The following is a 19,085-nucleotide window of genomic DNA, read 5'->3' on the forward strand; positions in this document are numbered from 1 at the left end:
GTAAGATTGATGAGTACTTTAATTCTCAATCTTTACACTTCTGACTTTAATTTATGTAACTTATTTATTTGTTAACTCACTTATATATCAACTCTTTATTAAAGGTACTTGTAATTTCTTTGTTAGATCACTTGAAAAGGACCACAAACCATGGTCGAAACGTTGTGAGCCCAACCATCAAAATTTGCCAGACATGGTCAAGCAATCCTCTGAAGTTTTTAATTGCTTCTGGCGACTTATAAGATTTCCTTCAGTCATACAATATAAAAATGTAGTGGAATGTGTTACGTGTCATTGTAAAATTGTTAACCATCATTGCTGTGCAATGTAGATTCAAATGAGTGAAACACTAGGTGGGGTCAAGTTATCGAAGGATCCTTTTGCTCTCGAGTATTAATTGGACATAAATAGTAGCGTGAATGTCAGTTACCGAAACATAAGGTGAAAAAGTGGATGAGTAATAAAATAAAATAAGTTCCAATTGCATCTCGTCCACAAAACTGTTAACAAGTATTTCTCCCGTAATCGAGATATATATTTTTTTCAAGCAGAAGTAAAGCAGTCACGTATAAGCATTGAGATTTCTTGCTTATCGAAGACTACACCTTCCCCGGAGTTCTCTAACGATTGGAGCTCGTCCACGTAGCGAGTGAGTCCGCGACAAAATAGTAATTGGCGCGAAGGAAAACGATGTCCGCGCGAGCCTCGGCGACGGCGGACAAGAGGCTCAACCGAATAAAGTGGTCAGGCGTGACCCACTTATTCGGACACGGTTGCAAAAAGTTGCGGTAGCAAAAAACATTTTGATATTTTTGATTCGCGACGGCGATCATTGTTGCGCAATCCGCCGCGTAGCGGTCCATCTCGCGGATTCGCGAAAAGTGGCACGCCAGCTGCGCGGCGAGCATATGGCGAACACAGCGTAAGTCATTTAAGTCGGCGAATATTACCTCGATACTTATAATAACTCGGCATTAACTGTTACGCGCGTCCTTGTAATTGCCGACTGTCTTGGACGTCCGACGATGCCGCGGCATTGCTGTGCCTCGCGGCTCGAGTAACGCGGCGTCGCGCCGATGGGAAATTCAACAAGTGAAAAGTCACGCGACTATGATCTTGGCATTCCCAGTTTGTGGGTTCACGAAGGTTCACCAGTCACGGATATCTCGAATTCAACGTGAAATTTCAAATTACGGGGTAGCAACGCACAGTAATTGCTTACACGCGGTGCATAATACGCAACCATTAATTACGTGAGCAAATATCGCGTTCGTGGTTTGATTGCCAATCAAAACCAGGATTTACCCGTGCCGAAAGCTTAACGAGAAAACTGAAGTGAGGAAAATTGAAAGAGATCCAGATCGTCCAAGGATCGAAACTCTCAAGCGCGTGTCAGACAACGAGTTGAGATTGCGAGATCAGATTGAAATTTCGCCAATCAGAGTAAAATTCGCTAAACTTAAGATTAGCAAACTTTACTCTGGTCAAATTTTAATCTCAATCCGTAGTCTGATACGGGCCTGTAGGGTCTCACAGGTCTGGAGTATATCGAACAATAAAGCAAACAAAACTGATAGATCATTAATTATTCCATTTCAGTGTTAATTTAAAACAAAAATGAAAGGACTGCGACGGCAAAATTCTGATCTTTCAAAACGCAAATGTGCAAATCGTCGGGGTCCTCCGCGAACGCTCCCGCGGGTCTCGTCACGCGCGCAACACGGAAACGGTGCGGAAACGGATGTCCCCCGGTGCCGATCGAGGAAAGGAGTCGCGGGGTTCACAGCGGGAAAAGGAGGAAAAGACTTGACGACTCGGGGAGTGATTCCACGAGCACGCGAGCCTGCGCGATACAGTTTATTTGAACTGGGGATCCACGAGGTGGGGAGAGACACGGCTCGGCGTTAGCGCACCGCCGCGTCTCTGTGGTTTGCTAACTTTAGTCGCGCGATCTCGTCCGGAGTGTCGAGGTACACTCCACGTCGCGAGCTCCTCTCTCGCAGCTGCGCTCCGATCGACCGGTCGTTCGATGGGTCGATCGCGCACACCCGACCCTACGAGAAGAGCCGAGCGATCCACCACCGGAGAGAGAGATCCCCGTTCGGTCCAGGCATCGAAAATTTCGTGCGACCGAGCGGACCGAGCCGCGAGGAAATTCGCGCGTTTCTATCGCGAGGGAATTCAACGGGTGGCTTCGAGTCGTTCGCTGCGGTGTCGTTTCGACGTCGACGATGAGATTTGAGACGTTCCCGTAACGTCCTGCTGAAAATACGCATCTTCTGTATCGATCTCGACACACGCATATCAATTCTGTTTGCACACGCGTGTAAAAATGCCTCGTACGAGCTGGCGCTTTTGATGGATACGACGGAGCTCCGTTAAGTTTCGATGATCGACGAGGTGAGTGCGAAGGATAATTACAGTGAATGGGGGGGTCGAACTTGACCCCGAGTAGCGCGACCGTGCCGTCAAAAAAAAATCACGAGAATACGGAACGTATAGAGGTTAGAATGGAACATTGTGACACTCAAACTGGATTTCGCCCGTGATCGTTGTTCTTTCGTACCCTCGGACATGGAGTAGCAAACAAAGAATAGAGATACATTAAGAAGGTATAATATATAAAAATATAGATCGCATAATTTTGGAGCAATTTTCAAGAGCACGTAGCATTCAGTTGTTAAGTTTCATATTTTTGTGTGCATTTTATATGTACGAAATTTGGGACCTGCTCTCTAAGGGCCAGTTTCACATCGCTTAGCTAGGGTTCAGTCGATTCCCTATCTTTTTCCATCTTACTATTTAAAAAGAGACAGAGAATCGCACGCACAATTAACCTTCGGTTAGCAGTTAACCGATGTTTGTGAAACTGGCCCTAAGAGTCGCTCAGTGCATCAGTGAATGTTTACTGTTTTCAGTGATAATCCACTGATTGACATTTAGAGAAGTAGTCCAGTGAGAAATAATTCGTCGAAGGGACGTCGAATTGACGGTATCGATGTCGATTCAACATCGATCGACGAGTCATTTTCTCACTGGGAGATAATAATTTTTGAATCCAGCTATACTTGTTTTACTTTGGGACCGGTTTTTCCAACCTCTTAGTAAGCTGACTAGTAGTTAAATTACCTATCTGTCTTTGTCCAATTCGAAGTAAAACCACAGACATATGTGATTTGATTAGCTTGCCAAGAGGCTGGAACAGCCGAGTATCTGCGCTAAAATGTGCAAAATGTTAACGACGATCGATAATGTACAACATTATGTGTGGATTCGATTTACTTTCACCGTGCCGAAGCACATTAGACCCACTCACGGAAAGTTCTTATTAACTTGCGCACAAATAAAAATTCCTGCTTTTGTTCCTGGTATTTAATTAATCATCATATCATTAGAAAGTTGCGCGCAACGCAGAAACTTTCATAAGCTCGATTAAAATCGCTGGCGGGGTTACGTGCTTAGCGGCACGATAGGTCTTCTGTAGGAAAATTACGTCAGGGATGCTCGCGATGCGCACAACGCCGCGTGGAAAACGTAAAACATTTGCAGCTTAGAATAGCCGCTAATGGGCGAATTGCTAAATCTGCACTTTCACTTCGCACGATCTATTATGCACACAAGCGCGCGGCGAGGCTTTTTTTAGCCCCAACTCCGCGTGAATACGGCTTAATTACTCGATATCGCGAATTCTCGCAATTCGCCGGATTCACGTCCACTTACATCATGTTCGACAAAACGGACCCTTTAACACACGACGTCTGTCACACGTGACGAGCGTCAACTTTAAATAGCAGGACGGAGCAGACAATAGCGGGGTACTTGAGGGAGACACAGTCAACGGAGAGTGAAATCAAAAAGTCCTGACAAAAGGCTATTCCGGAGTCATCGCAGTCGCTCGTGTAGCCCCTTTGGAAATTTCGGTCGGAGCGTAACTGTCCGTTACAAACGTACGTGCGTGGCGGGAGATGGAAACGCGATTTCTGAAAAAGATCGTGCACACGAGCGGAATGGCAAGCACTCTCCCGCGTACAAGGCGCATACTAACGCGCGCGGGGGATCCGTAAGACAAACAAACGACGCGAGAAACGCGGAAAAACGGAGCTTCACGAAGATGCGCGTCGCAGCCGGTCGCCGCGATCATTCGCGATACCCTCGTCACGGTTGCTTTAGTCACAGGTAATTAAAACCCCATTACATGGCGATTATAGAACGTATCGCGGGAGGGGGAACATTTTATCGCGAATAACGAGGAAGAAGCGGCGCGCGAGGACTCACAAAAAAAAAACAAGAAGAAGAATTCCCCATTCTCATGCGTATTCATGACCGGAATCGCGGATAATGCCCCGAAGAGTCCCCCACCCGCGCCTCGTACCTTACATATGTAGAATATTAATTCTCGTCATTCGTATGCGATGTACACAATATCGCCGCGGAGCCGTGGAATGTCGCAGGTGCAAGTCACTCAAGAAAGTGCATTATGGACTGCGTACGACAGCGAGCATGAATAAATTATATTCCGCGTCGCTCTCGGTGCTGCTATAACAGGCACAAATCATCGTTCCTAATTACGTGAAAATCCCGGGGACACGGGATCGGATTAGAGTCGAAAACCTCCGCGGCTCAGAGAAAGTACACCGCGATCGGGCGGTACGAGAGCAATAGCGTTTTGGTGACCAGCCTGAGCGAGCGAACTAGACCGGGGCGAGAGTAGAACTGCACTGAGAAAAATTTTCATCGGATAAACCTATTAAATAGTGTTTCCGATGGTTAACTTTTCCGATTAAATTATAGATACATCCGGTGAAATTTATCCGACGAAATGCAGCTACCGATGAAATTTGATTGAAAAACCGGTCACATTTTTCATCGAATATACAATTTAATTGGATGTGTAGAAAAATTGCATGACAGCCAATGGCTGGCAAATTCTAATTAAAGAAATTCATTGCGAAAAATATTATCTCAGTCAGGGTTTGGTAATATTAGTCGCAATAAACAGTACTGTAAGTCGCAGTTCTAGCAGAAAAATTAACGCGAAGATGTCATCAGTAGTACTGTTTATTGCGACTATTATTACCACGTGCCTCAGTGGTCGAATTGGTGAGACGCCCGCCTAGAGTGTAGGGAGGTCCAGGTTCAAACCCTGGCTGAGGTAATATTTTTCGCAATGAATTTCTTTAATTAGCATTTGTCAGCCATTGGTCGTCATGCAATTTTTCTACATTGTTTAATCAATTACTGGCGTTAAATAATTCTTTGCGCTAATTGGATATATCCGTTTGTTGTTATGCAATTGGATTATCCGATTATATTTAATCGGGCATGTTTCTCAGTGTGACAGTTTCGTTTAGCGGTGTGCCAAGGTATCGGTCAAAGAGACTGAGAAAATTAATACCGCGCGATAGAGTTGTGCGACACGTAACGATATTTATAAATCATCCGTTCGCGCTTTGATAGGTTTCGTCCTCCGCAACGCCGGCGATGCCGCGTCCACTGTCTTTGCGACTTCAAAGACGACATTTCGCAAGGGAGCCGTACCGCTTTGCCATTCCGCCCACGTTTCTCCGCGACACACGGAGCCGCTCGTCTGAAAGACAAACACCGGTGGCGACATACTGGTATGCCACGGGAGATAATCATCGTCATAAATTCATCATCATCATCATCGCCAAGGCGCCCCGAGTGTAATCACTCATTAGTTCGCGCGGTTTGCCGCCAGCGCATCACTGTCAAGACTGTCGTGCCTCGCGAAATGACGAATTCCATCGAGGGTGGTTCGAGTGACGGAAGGGAACGGGGAGATGCACTTTATTCCGACATTGCCGGGCGCATATCGTCAGGATACAAACAGGAAACGAGCTAATCATTGCGGGAATCGCGTTAAATCCAATTCCTTTTCGTCACGTCATAAATCGCCCTATAATTATTGAAGCTGTGAGAATTGTTCCGAGCGAGATTAAAAGATATCTTATCAAATGATTTTAGTCATCTTAAGTAATATCATTATTATTTTTGAAACTTTAGGATTATGCAACGGCCTAATGTTGCGACGGACGGTGTCTCATTTTCATTAAGTGTACGGACGGAGAGCAATTCGTCTGATTCCCGAGACATTTGTGAAACAAGAGAACTTTTCGACGACGTGAAACGCCTAAGTTACACCGCGCAGACTGGTGAAATGTAAAAGGAACGAAGGCGCGAGTTTGGTGCGAAGTACTGTGAGAGATACCGTGTCGCGATGTCGTCGAGTGGTGAATTTTCGACGTTGTCGAGCGGCGAGGCCACCGGAACTGGCGAGGACTCGTTGCCGAGCTCGAGAGAGGCGACCGCCGAGGCCGCGGGTTCCGGCGGCGGTTTCATACCGCTACGCGAGTTCCTGGACAGATTCTCACTGCCAAGGGTGGTCAGGGTCGAAGGTGCCGGTGGAAGGCCGATTCTGCTGTACAAGCAACAGCAGAGATCGCTTAGAGTCACGGCTACGCTGCTGATGCATCGTTACCATCACGATGTCAAAGTGGGACCGGAAATAGTCATCCCGGAAGGCTATCCTGGTGAGTACAATTTCGCTTGTACCCTTTGCGTTGTTCACTTGCGTTCACTTACGTAAACGAGTTTAGCAAAGGAATGGAAGAACCGACCGGAGGAGCAATTCTTTCTTAGACAAGGAAGAACAAAAGTCAATGCAGTTGATTTGAAAATATAATTCCGGAGATAATAAATCTCTTTTAAATTCTTTGTAATGAAAATCGGAGGGCAGTAATTTTTATTTCTAGCAATTAGAAATTTCTGAAAGTCATTGCAGTTCGTTAGTACACAGAGAAAAATTAACCATCGGAAACACTGTTTAATTGGTTTATCCGACGGAAGTTTGTCTCAGTGTGAATATATGTATAACATTGAAATAAAATCGGTACTATTCTTGTCCATTGTGAAATACACGACTAAAAGGGTAGAATATACGGGACGAAAAATGTAGTTAATGAATGGCAAATTGCACACGAAGACGCTGTACGGAATTAACTACCCGTCGCATTTTCCGGCCTTTGACTCGACGTATCGATCACGGTGATCGATTGTGCTCGCGGAATTGTATCGGAAACTCGATCTGGGATTAAAACGATCGCGGTGTGTTGCGTAAGAGCATGTCACGCAGTACTTTACAACTAATGGATTGACTGGAAAGAGATTTCTTCGCAAACAACTGCAGCGATCTAAACGCCTTTTCTCTTTCAATTAAAAAATATTATTTACGACATTCATTTCAGTGCGTGCCGATTTACTCATAATTTCCATTTCTGCCGATCGGAAGATAACTAAATTGAGCGATCATATCTTCTTACGACTTGAATATTTATACGACATTGAGATTTTCTCGCGAATCGAGGAGGCGAACGAAACACGCGCGCGTTTGTCCATTTATTTATTCGCGCTTAACCGCATACACGTGTGTAGTCAAGCTGTAGCAGGCACAGTGATGGTTTAACCTAAGCCCGCAGAAAGAAAGTAATAGATGGTTGTGGGTGGCGGTTTGCAATGAGTCTAAGGTTTATTCTGAGAAACAGAGAACGACATGAGCTACGCGCGAGTTTGATCAACGGTTTATAACAGATATTGACGTGTAAAATCCAGAAGACAAATGTAGCACAATGCACGATAATGACCCCCTAATAAGAAAGAGCTTTACGAGTTGAACCTTCTTCTCGTCACAGATTTCGATGATCGAAACAAGTATGAAACTCCGTTTCGCGAGACAACGGCCTTAATTTGATGTCCATTTTCTCGCAAGTGATATCTCGAGTGTTGCCTCGAGTGCAAAATGCTAACGGCGATGCGACGTGACGCCGCGAGGACCGTTCGACAGGTATTACTCAACGCGCCGGGGATACGTAGACGCGGCCTCGCGCATAATCTACATAGAAACGTTTCAATTTTCTCGGGTGCGGCGTATCCACACACACGTTACATCTGCCACACCGGGCAACAACGATTTCTCACGGCCGTAATCGCGCACTCGCGAGCGCGTTAGCGTGGCTCTCTCGGCGCCGCGGTGCACAGTGCTCGCCGGCAACAAGTACGAACGAACGAGCGGAGCGAGCGTCGGCCTATAAATAGTGAAGGAAAGTATGAGGTAACGCGGCAGAGCGTGTCGCGAATTATAATTTAATATCGTCCCGGCTTGTAATACCGCGAGTACGTTCGCGATAATGTCTGCGCGCGGAAACATACGCGAATGTGTACGAAATCTCACGGCGATCCCCTCGACGCGTCGGCCGGCGAAATGGACAGCGAGGGAGAAAGAGAGGTAGAGGCCTGGTCTTCGCGGGAGAAGGAAAGGCAGAGGAAAACGCGCGCTGGAGGAGACAAGCAGCGCGCTAACGTATTATTTAGTTACGCCGGGCGCGCGGGTAGGTGGTCAGTGACATACGGCCGTGAATAATACCCCGCTCGTATTAACATAACGCCTGACAATAGTTTTTTCTCTCTCTCTCTCTCTCTCTCTCTCCTTCCAATGAACCGCCATGAATTACAAATGCACGGACGCCCGGATTGGCGTGGGACGGGATTACGTCGACGGGCGCAACGACGAGGACTCGCGCGAGGCAGAGCGGCGAAAGTTGAGGTACCGCTTCGGCGGGGAAACAACCCGGCGATAAACGGCCGAGGGAGAAAACGAAGACCTCAAACGTCGTAGGATACGCCAGACCGATATAATCCGATCGGCCGCCGCGGTTAGAATTGGTCGCCGTGGCTACAATGTTCGCGGGTATCAGTGCTCGTTAGGCGCCAGACTTCTGATACCCGAGGTGAAAAATTTTTTTCATCTTCCATTTCCCTCCCCCCCACCCCTCCTCCTCCTCCCAGATTTTGTGTCGTCCCATAATTCTCCGTGTTCGGTTACAATCGCCCGCTAACGAAGTCCGCCCCTAATCCCGACGCAACCCCATCGTTGCGCGCGCGATCCGTGTCAAGGTGCGTGTTGGTCAACACGCGGGGCGGATTAGTCGTCGGGCGACCATGAATGCACGCGCGTGAGCGCCTGATCGCGCGCGGGATTACATGAAAGTATAATCAGCTGCATAAGAATGATTTTTCTAGGGGACTAAACATACTGGTTGAATTTGCAAGACGTGCTGGCGCACGATGCGGATTGAATTCCCTTGCGTCCCTTAATTAAAACGGAAACCCTAACCGTACGCATTTATATACTTTATCTCTCGTGCAGATATTTATTTTCAATTACGTGCGTTCGGGATACGCGTGCCGCGTTGCGCGTGACGGCACATGCCGATCACACGGAAAGACCGGCTAAGGCAAGAATAACTAAAATTAAAACGTTGCCGTACAAATAGTACGGGGGCATCTACATTGTTTTGTGTTGCAACATTCACTAAGTTTGCTGCACAAAGCGCATGTAGCTGTCTCCACTACTTATCACACCAACGTGGGTATAACAACCACAGATATAGCTGTTCCGAATATTGCTGTTTATTGGGGGTTGTGCCAACCCTAATCAGACCTATGGTAACCATATCGGGCTCTCCGTGCAATTTTCGATGTTTCCGCGGGTACCAACGCGATGACCTTTTCCTACGTTTCGTTCCAAACGTGGCATGTCGCTCTCTTCGCACGTTAGACTCCGCATCTTGCTTCGTTTCGCATCGAAGATATGCCATCGCTACTAATCGACGAGTATTTACGTATAGAAGGTACGGTTTGGTACACAGGCAGTGCCGTGGAGGCCGATAAGATTATACCTCTAATATCGCGCCACCGGCTCTAAGTTCAGCGCTACGCCTCCCTCGTCGTCCTGTTATTATTGAAATTTACACAAGCGGGATAGCCGCGTGATGTTGCCGTAACATCTGGTATTACTTGGCGCAACTTTATTAACACTTTTTGAGAAGAGGATTTCCGTGAGTAGAGCCGCGGCCACGACTGAACCCCTTTGACCCCGTCGCTCGGGATCGTTTTCTTTCACGTCGTGCCGGATCGAGTTGTCTATCAGCTGCTCATGGACTCGGCTTTATGCGCTCGGGTCTCCGTCCGAGTCGCACGACGAAAAAAAAAGAGAAAAAGGGACGTATCTTTATAGCCGGGTAAATACATCGTGAAAGCGCGCTCGTGACTTTACCATGATGTGGGAGTGCCGCTCCAACAAAAAAAAAAGGAAATACTGGACCGGCCACGGTTCACCGTGGTGATCTGAACGAAATTGCGACGACGATTTTATCAGGTGGACGTACGACACGATACTCTTTTCGTAAAGAAATGCGAACCGATTTTCTCTTTCTTTCAATCGCCCCGAGCGCTGAAACTGCAAGATTACTCCATCGAATAATCTTGATATCTTAAGGGGATGCTGGAGTGGTTTGATTTACCGACAGAGTCGGATACCGTTTTTGCGTTTGTAAATCTTATTATTTGCATTTATGTACAAACTAATACCAGACCCAACTGTAGAATGCATAGTAGAACATTTTCATATAAAAAACATTGAGGTTTGAAGCCTAATTCGTATCGCATTATGTATTACAAATATTGCAATACATAATGCGATACGAATTAGACATCAAACCTCAATGTTTTTTATATGAAAATGTTCTACTATGCATTCTACACTTGGGTCTGGTATTAGTTTGTACATAAATGCTACATAATTATTTTGGTATCTATATTTGTATCTATAATATGACATATTGAGGTTACGTTCCTTGAGGTAAGATTTACAAACCCCCAAAAACTGAATGCGACTCTGTCGGTAAATCAAACCACGCCAGCATCCCCTTAATGTCCGATTTCATTAACTTGAAATCGGCGATTTGTCTGAAATTGCCGACGATAAAAGTAAACAATTCGATGACAAATTGATTATCTCCTATTCTAAATTATGTAAGAACAACTGCGGTATTAATCGTACGTGTGACTGAAAGGTTTTCTAAATACTGATTCACTACACTGTAAGAAAAGTCTAATTTAAACCTGTGTGAAGTTAGCACATTTTTAAAATTTCACAATATTCTAAAAGTTGCTCCAGGTTGTTCTAGACTTGTTCCAGAAGATCAAATTTGTATCGTGAAAATTTTCGCGGAAAATTAAAAAGATACGATTTTTCTACCTGGCACCCCACTTTTAAGTACATTTTTGAAGAAATTCTCACGGGGCATAGCTCTTTTCCACAGACACTCATCGGGCGATGTCACGTTCGAACGCTTTAGTAACGCGGGCTTAACGAGTTTATGGAGCTTGAAGCTACCTTTGCATGATAATTAAACACGTCTCGATAAATAACAAAGAACAACATGCCCCCATCACCGGTGCTCTGTAGCGCTTCTCGGTTGGAAGCCATTCGTCATGACCGAGCGATTACACGCAGCCTCGAGCGCGACTTAAGTCACTCGGAGTGTCGGAGTTCAGTAGTGGGTGAAGAAGAACGCTGGATGTTAAACGTTATTGGGCGGAAGTGGCGCGGCCGCGCTCTGGTGCCTTCTCTATGCATAACCCGTTGATTTACAGCCAGAAATGCGTCGCGAACGCGCGCAAACGCTCGTATATACGAACTTCCACTCGGATCTTGGACCCGTGTTGTATGCCGCGATATACTCCTTCACTCTCTCTCTTTTAGCCGTACATCTTTCACGCACCTCCGAGATTTGCATAAATCTCGGAAACGCGAGGGAGGCGCGAAATCGAAAGTTCACCATCGCCGTCCGGCCGGTATTAACCGCGAGGGGCGTATTCCCGTGCCTTTTACGACCGCGAGCCGCGCCAAGAGAATTCCACGCGGCGCAAGACGATCGCCTCTCTCGGCCACGAGGAAGCCGGCGGAACGGCAGTGCAGCATCGGGGCGGCGTGGCAAGACGCGGTTTATGGCAAATAAAATCGAAGCGATTTCCGATTTTATTTCCGTCGTATATATATAGAAACAATGATCGGGCCCGCGATCGGGACTTGCGCGCGGAGAACCGCGACTCCTACAAATTCCGCGTCGTGCGAATAACGTACTCGTGGCGTATAACGAATATTTTACGGCCGCGGAGCTAATTAATCGGGCGTTAATCTCTCGACGTTCGGGCTTATGAACTCGCGATCTCAGGTATCATCGGGGTAAAAGTGCTCGGCCGCTGAATGCACCCGAGCACGCACGCGGCGGGAGAGCAGCCGCCGGGTTTTTTATCAATTAGCGTATTAACGGATAGGGAGAGGAACGCGGGCTTCCGCAATTGCCGGGGTATCGCGATTATAGCGGCCGCGAAAAAGTTAGCGGGGCATTAATTGCCGTTTACCTATGCCTCGCATTAGTGTCCCTCGATAACCGCCTCGCGCGGCTATTGAAAACACTCGCTTCCACGATCTCTGTACACGGCCGATACGCGCAAAGCGGAAAATCGCACACTCTCCGCGCAGACCCTCGTCGGGATGCAAATCGATAATTATTTGCGACTGACGAAACTCGCGAGAGTGAAAAATTTATCGGGGAACCCCGTTACAGGAAACACAATATACATAAATTGTACGAACACCTTTGACCTCATTTTTCAGACTCTTCTTCCAGATAGCGTTTCCACTTTATCTCATTCAATGACACCAATCATGCGTACCCCAGCGATCGCGTTATCTTCCTAAATACTGGATGCGGCTGTTATAGACAAATAGCGGAAACCACGGCGCGTTAATTGTCGCTTATGTATACCTCGCATTAGTCCTACTCCGATAAGCACTTTGCGCTTGCCTACGATTTGCACCTGAACGGAGAGTCCCGATCTGCGTACGGTGTGTAAACGCTGTATCTCGATATCTCGCCGAGGCATTGCCTCGTTAAAAGACAAACGCATGTCCGCGGTACTGCGCACACTTTGACTCGCCGGCATTGTATCTCGCAATTTTAATTGTATTATATTTCGCGCGGCTACCCGGAGAGAATGTTCTCTTCAAATTTACCCTGAAAATCATGCAATCGTGAGACCATGCGGCATTTTCAAGCATTTTGAGAGTTTTCTGATATTTTGCTTGTATGGTAAAATTTCAAAAAAAACTCATAAAATTCTTCGAAAACCCGCGTTGTCCCGCGATATAATTTTCAGGATAAATTTTAAGACACAATTCTCTGCGTGTGCATTTTTCCAAGCGATTGAACGGTCACAAATTAATGGTCAATCTTAATGGTCACAGCTGGAAAGATAACGGAGAGTTTCAAAACACATCTACCTTACTGTCGGATTTCGAGAGAAAAAATGTTTACCTCTCTGCAGTTTTTCACGGAAGAGCGAGCATCGCCGTAAATTATTGCGGTGTCTTTTCTAATGATATACTATTACCCGGCGGCCAACACCGCGAATGGTTTATGCGCGACTGCATGTCCACAGATTATAATTTTAATTGCTATAATCGCCATCCACGAAGACAGGTACTTTAATGCCCTCGCAGCATTTTATGACATTTATTAGCCGGATGTCGCGACTCTTAGAACGCGCGGACTTAAATACGCTCCTCTTATAATTTACTCCTATTCCCCTTGCTTTGTTATCTCGTAAGTGTGATTTTAATCGCGCATCATCGCATCCCCGGGATATTTATCGATAGCGTCATCGACGTTCACGACGCAACACGACGTAACCAACATTGAAACGCAGCTTGTATATCAAGGTAGTTCAAGGTACAAGTGTAAACACCGGTTTGAAAAGGCATAGACGTACATGCGCCGAGCCCGTTTGATTGCAACGCACAAGTCGAAGATTACGCTATTGAGAAAATCGAGCGGTAGTTGTTGAAACGCGAACGTGACAGCTGAGCCTTGAAATACATCTCGCAATGGATTAATACACTAATGCATTCACTTACCTACATCCATCCGCAATTTAATTATGTCACATGCAATACTTCGATAGAAGGAAAGTCGAGACTCTAATTCACAAATCTAAGAAATTCGAACAATATTTCTTCTCTCTAATTTCATCGCGGTATTTGAATTCTCCTCGATTCAGTCGCGACGCAGTTGAAGCCAGTTTAACTAACGCTTGCAAATCGAATTAACGTAACGCCGCCTTTCAACTCAATTTACGTTTTCGGTTTCGCTTCCTACGAGATGTTATCGGGAAAAAATTTCCAAGATAAATAGCCGGCACTCTTCGCCGACACAGAGCCATTGTGCCCGTTGTGCCTCGTTCTTCATTCAAGGCGCGAAAAGAAGCTTTACCGCGCGAACTCTCGTGTATGAGCGGCACTGTATTAGCGGTGCCGCGACGTGCGCCAACATCGAGCTTATGTCCGCCGTTCGGTAAATGAATTATTGTGTCGAGGCACACAGGAGGCGCGGCAGAGCTGTTGTGCAACGCGAAGAGAGAAGGCCTCCCCCCCCCTCCCCGTCCCGGCTTCTTAGAATTTTACAACTCGCGCGGCTCACGTCCTGGACCCTCTCCGCGGCGGTGCAGCAGCCTTTCATAACCGATTTTAATAGCCACACCCAAGAAATTTCGAGGCAGTCCTATCGTCCCATCGATATGCGAGACCGATTTCCGACACCGGGAACGACCGTCTTTCGCAACGGCCATTTTCGACATCGCGGATCTATTTGTGAAATTATGTGGCACCTGAATTCCGATACAGATTGCTAAGGCCGAAAATCCGTAAGTAGGCCGCGGAATTTGTATGAAGGAAAAAAAAAACCCGCGGAAATAGAGAATTTTCTCTCCGTTCCGGATTTCGCGAAGATCTGAAAGCGAAAAGCGTACGATTTTATAATTTGCCGTTCGAACGTCCGCGATTCCATTAACTAAACATTCAGATCGGGACGCGATAACACACATTCGCCGGACGCAATGAATCTCCCCCCCCCCCCGCTACCCCTTCTCGTTACGAGGATCGTGCGTTTGTAACCAATGCTCCCGGAGGAACGATTAAAGTCCCAGCTTCCGGCGAATGAAGTATTCGATCGCGACTTAATATCACGTGCTCCCACTGTGAAATTGGAGCGATCTTCCTCGCAGCTGGAAGAAGAATCAAAGTACAGATCCTGTTAACCCCACGTGCATCTTGCAGATTGCTATTCTAGCGAGAAGCCCTCGCCACTACTACGGATGAACGGGAACGAGCCCCGGTTTAGAAAAGTTACGAGTGCGGCTGTAATCCAAGAATAATTCTCGATCCTTCACGGTACACTCTTCGTGAAAGACTTTACTCCTTTGTATCGTTTTATCCTTTCGCCGGGATGTAGAGCCTTCCGCGACTCGAGGATCAAAGTAAGGGACTTTGCATACTTTTCTATCCTGAGAATATGTCCATTCAATTGCGTATTTGTCTACTAATATTTGTAGCTCAAGTGCACCTTCTGGCCGTCTTCCTCGCAAACTTTTACGTACAAATTTAACAAAATTACAGACTGAAGGTACACAAGGCTCAATAAAGATCTCTCGTAGCACTCGATCCGTCTTCCGGGTGCAGTGAAAAATGTGAATATGGTCCGAGAAAAATGCCGCCGAGCATGAAATCGATATTACTTATGGTAATCGAAGCGCAGTTCCCGCGTTCGTTCCACGAGTGCACGTCCCGCAAATTGCACTAATATTCCGGATACAGCGCTGAAATACTCGGCGCATAATTTCTGTGGAGCGGAGGAAAGGGACGAGCCCGAGCGTGCGTGATAGCGGACGGGCCGAGCGGTGAAGCTCAGCTTGGAAAACCGCGCCGCGCCGGTTCCTGTTAACCCCGCGTGCGGCATCGCCTCGAGATTGCTACCCTTACATACGCGAGGGCCGCGATTCCGCCACCGCGGAGGGCCCGGTGCCTCGCGCTCGCGCACACGAGAGACACACACTGTATAATCCCGACGATAATTCTCGACGTACCCGACGTTACGGGCCACGGTATTCGCCGCAGATGTAAATACCCGCGGGCTCCCGGGAGCCCCGCGGGTATTAAACATACGTTCCCCGGGTAGTCGACAAATTGCTCGCATGAACCAGAATAATTAGCATCTCTAGCCTCCGGTGGTGTATGCCTGCTCGTCTTCCCTCCCTCCCCTTTCTAGCCCGCTTCCCGCTTCGTCCTCGCGCGCATCCCTCCTCTTTCTTCCTTCTCCTTATCTCTCCGACGACTCTTATACCGCTTGAATCAGGATGGCACGTCCGGGAAATACCCAGAACGGAACGACCGTGTCCCTCCTTCTCTCGCTCACGGATCAGTGATCTCTCTCTCTCTCTCTCTATCTGACTCTCTCCGTTCGTCTCATTGTGCCGACGCACCACGTTCCGTGGTTGCGTTTAATCAGCCCCGCTGACTTGATGCTTGCCGTACCGTCCGGTCCCTGGCGTGCGTGCCGGCTGCTTAAGAATGTAATTTAATATGCGACGTTACCGCGGGCCCCGCCGTGTCATATTTATAGGTATTTATGCATCAGCTTCGCGGGCACACGTTTGAGCCGCGCGCGCTGTGCGCGAGCTCATTGAAATTGCCTCCCGAGGAGGAGGCACCGCCGTGCCACGTATCCTAGGCTCTCGTACCGTCGTGCCGCGTAGGTGGGAGGAATTCATCGTTGTTTATCGCCGGTCAGCCCTACGCGCATCGCGCCGATTCCTCCCCGCGACGATCCGCGTAGCACGACGCCAAGGGAGAAAGGGAGAGTGAGGGGAGACGCATCGCGGCCATACACCTGCTGTTAACATAATTTATTCCAGCCCGCCGCTCGCTGCGCTCGTCAACCGCACGCATCAATCTCGAATACGCGGATTTGTTTTTTCTTCTTTTTTTAAACAGAATCTAGTCGCGATCCCCCCCCCCCCCCCGTTACACTCTCGGTTTCGCTTCGCGCGATATACGCTAGTCCTATATGCGTTTCTTAAACGATTCCCTATCCTGGCTGAGGTAACACTTTTCGCAATAAGAATTTTAATTTGCAGTATGGGGAACGGGGGTTATCGTAATAAATGCTAAGTATAGCATTTTCAAGATAGAAAAATCGTTCAGCGATTTTATAACACGTGAATTCACCGACGATAATGACTGCACCTAACGAAAAACCCGTGTTATGTCCGTTTGTAACGGCGCGCAGGACAGGGGATGAGGGAAAAAAATACGGTACACGATTTCATATAGTAATTTAAGTGGCTACCTCCAGCTGTGCCGGGTCCTAAATGGCGTTTACACTCTTGTAATTTATTTATATCTTAAAGGACCGAGTTAAAAATTCAGTTGTTCAAAAGACCCCCCTTACTCCAGCTGCGTACACGCATATGCATGCACATGGTTGGCGTTGTCTTAGAAAGAACATTGGAAATTAGCGTGTAAGATAAATGCAAGTCAATTCACGACTACTCCATTAGTGTGACGTGTTGATCGTGGCACATATGTACATTGTACACGTGCGATATCAATTATTAATAACTTCAGGTTACAGCAAAAAAAACTTGCGATAAAATGATCAGAATACTGTCTCGGAGGTATAAAGTGCATTAACGTTCTGAGATACATGGGCGCCAAGGGCGATGAATCCGCGGCGGAATCACGTACGGCACGGAATAAATCCGACTGCAGCGGCGTTAAACGAAGCGATTATCTAACCACGTTTTCGCAACTTTGCGTATTAACGCGCAAAATTGCAGTTCGTTACTCCTCCAGGTCGTAGATGAAAAACACGTTGTAACGAGCGAGGTGTGTCATTACGTAATGCTAATACAATTTAGAAATCAATTCCACGCCGGCCAGACGCTAACATCGCGTCTCTGTATCACACTTCATTTAGATTTCACTTTGACGTGATAGAGTAGAAATCTCATTTTTGTAGCCGCGCGTGCGAGCTGTACAAGCTGTAACAACTCGTTCGAGACACACACGTGCATGGAAATGACGATGCAATCGCGGCGAAATTACGTTCATCGAGATGTCTCGCGGTGTCAGGTCGCGTGGTACAAGCGCGAGCTTCGTTATTACCGTAACCGTTCTCCTTTCTGGGACGACGGGGGCGTCAACAAAACATCGTATCGGCGCCGACACATTACGTAAGACGATTAATCGATATCCACTTCCACCGTCGATGCGTCCGAGGGTGGGCGTTAAAAGGGAGACGCGTGCCGATCGCACGTTTGCGCCTCGCGCGACGAATACTAAATCTTGCGCGCGGGGGACCGCCCCGACGCGTGTCGAAAATGTTGCCCATGCAATCGCGCCGACGAGTTCGTCGACGTAAAAATATCCCACCTCGGCCCGAGCGCATGTAACTCATTCGATCGCCCCGTCCTCGGATATTTGCGTGCACTCGTTGAAATACTGCACGTGGAAGCAGAGATCGCCGCGGTCACGGTATCCCCTCGGTGCCGCGCCGCGTGTTATTTATAAAGCAACCTGTTTTGTGTCGTGCGCGTGCAACGAACGCGCGGACGGCGAGGAATATAATTTTCCGCATTTTCCGCGCGTTTTCTCGTGCGCCGAGCGGATCCGCGGCGACGGCGCGCCGTCGCCGTCGGCGAAACGCCCTAATGATGCGCTGTGCATGCGCGGCGCGCGCTCGTCGCCGTCCTGCGATCCTGCGCACGGCGTGTAATATCGCCGAAGTGTCGAACCATGTCGAAGAGCGTCGCTCCAGCGCTAAGAGAATCCCTTCCCGTTAGTTAACTCGCGCGGCCGCTTGGGAGATCTTTATTCCCGGCGGAGATTCGCGATAGCGAAACCACACGGGTACGAAATTGAAAACGTTTATCAATTGCCTGACCATCTCTATCCACGCTCATTCCCGGAGTGAGCAGGAAAACGTTTAGTGATTTTTCTAAACTTCCTAATGTAACAGAGATTTATAAGAAAATAGACACGCTACAGAATTTCTACACGGAGAGAAAATCATAATCGTGGGGGACAGCGTGGCGCATTTCGACGAATTTTATTTTACACTGAGAGAAAAGTGCGTAGTATTTGCGACTATAATTGCATAGTAAAATAATTATAGTCAGGAATATCATTTTTATAGTAATTATCACTATAATATTAGTAATAACAACCACATAGTCATAGTGATGCCAACCAGCATAAAAATTTTACTATTATTTATGAAGCTTTTAACCATTATTCTGGTAAAATATTAAGATGGTGAATAGTAACT

At 47.3% G+C, this 19,085-nt stretch overlaps 1 protein-coding gene across 2 annotated transcripts in view; it reads left to right on the top strand.

The window, feature by feature from the left end:
* Positions 1 to 1,947: 1,947 nt before the first annotated feature.
* Positions 1,948 to 19,085, top strand: part of LOC105561339 — a 52,949-nt gene continuing 35,811 nt past the window's right edge. The window contains exons 1-2 of one of the 2 annotated variants that reach the window (XM_012011220.1): positions 1,948 to 2,612; positions 6,025 to 6,551. In XM_012011220.1, the coding sequence (XP_011866610.1) occupies positions 6,239 to 6,551 (313 nt within the window). In that variant the 5' untranslated portion in view covers positions 1,948 to 2,612; positions 6,025 to 6,238. The remainder of the gene's footprint in view (positions 2,613 to 6,024; positions 6,552 to 19,085) is intronic. The other variant, XM_012011221.1, reaches the window with a different exon arrangement.

This window comes from Vollenhovia emeryi, unplaced genomic scaffold (assembly GCF_000949405.1).
Source record: "Vollenhovia emeryi isolate VEMERY1.0 unplaced genomic scaffold, V.emery_V1.0 DF939208.1, whole genome shotgun sequence".
Taxonomy (NCBI): domain Eukaryota; kingdom Metazoa; phylum Arthropoda; class Insecta; order Hymenoptera; family Formicidae; genus Vollenhovia; species Vollenhovia emeryi.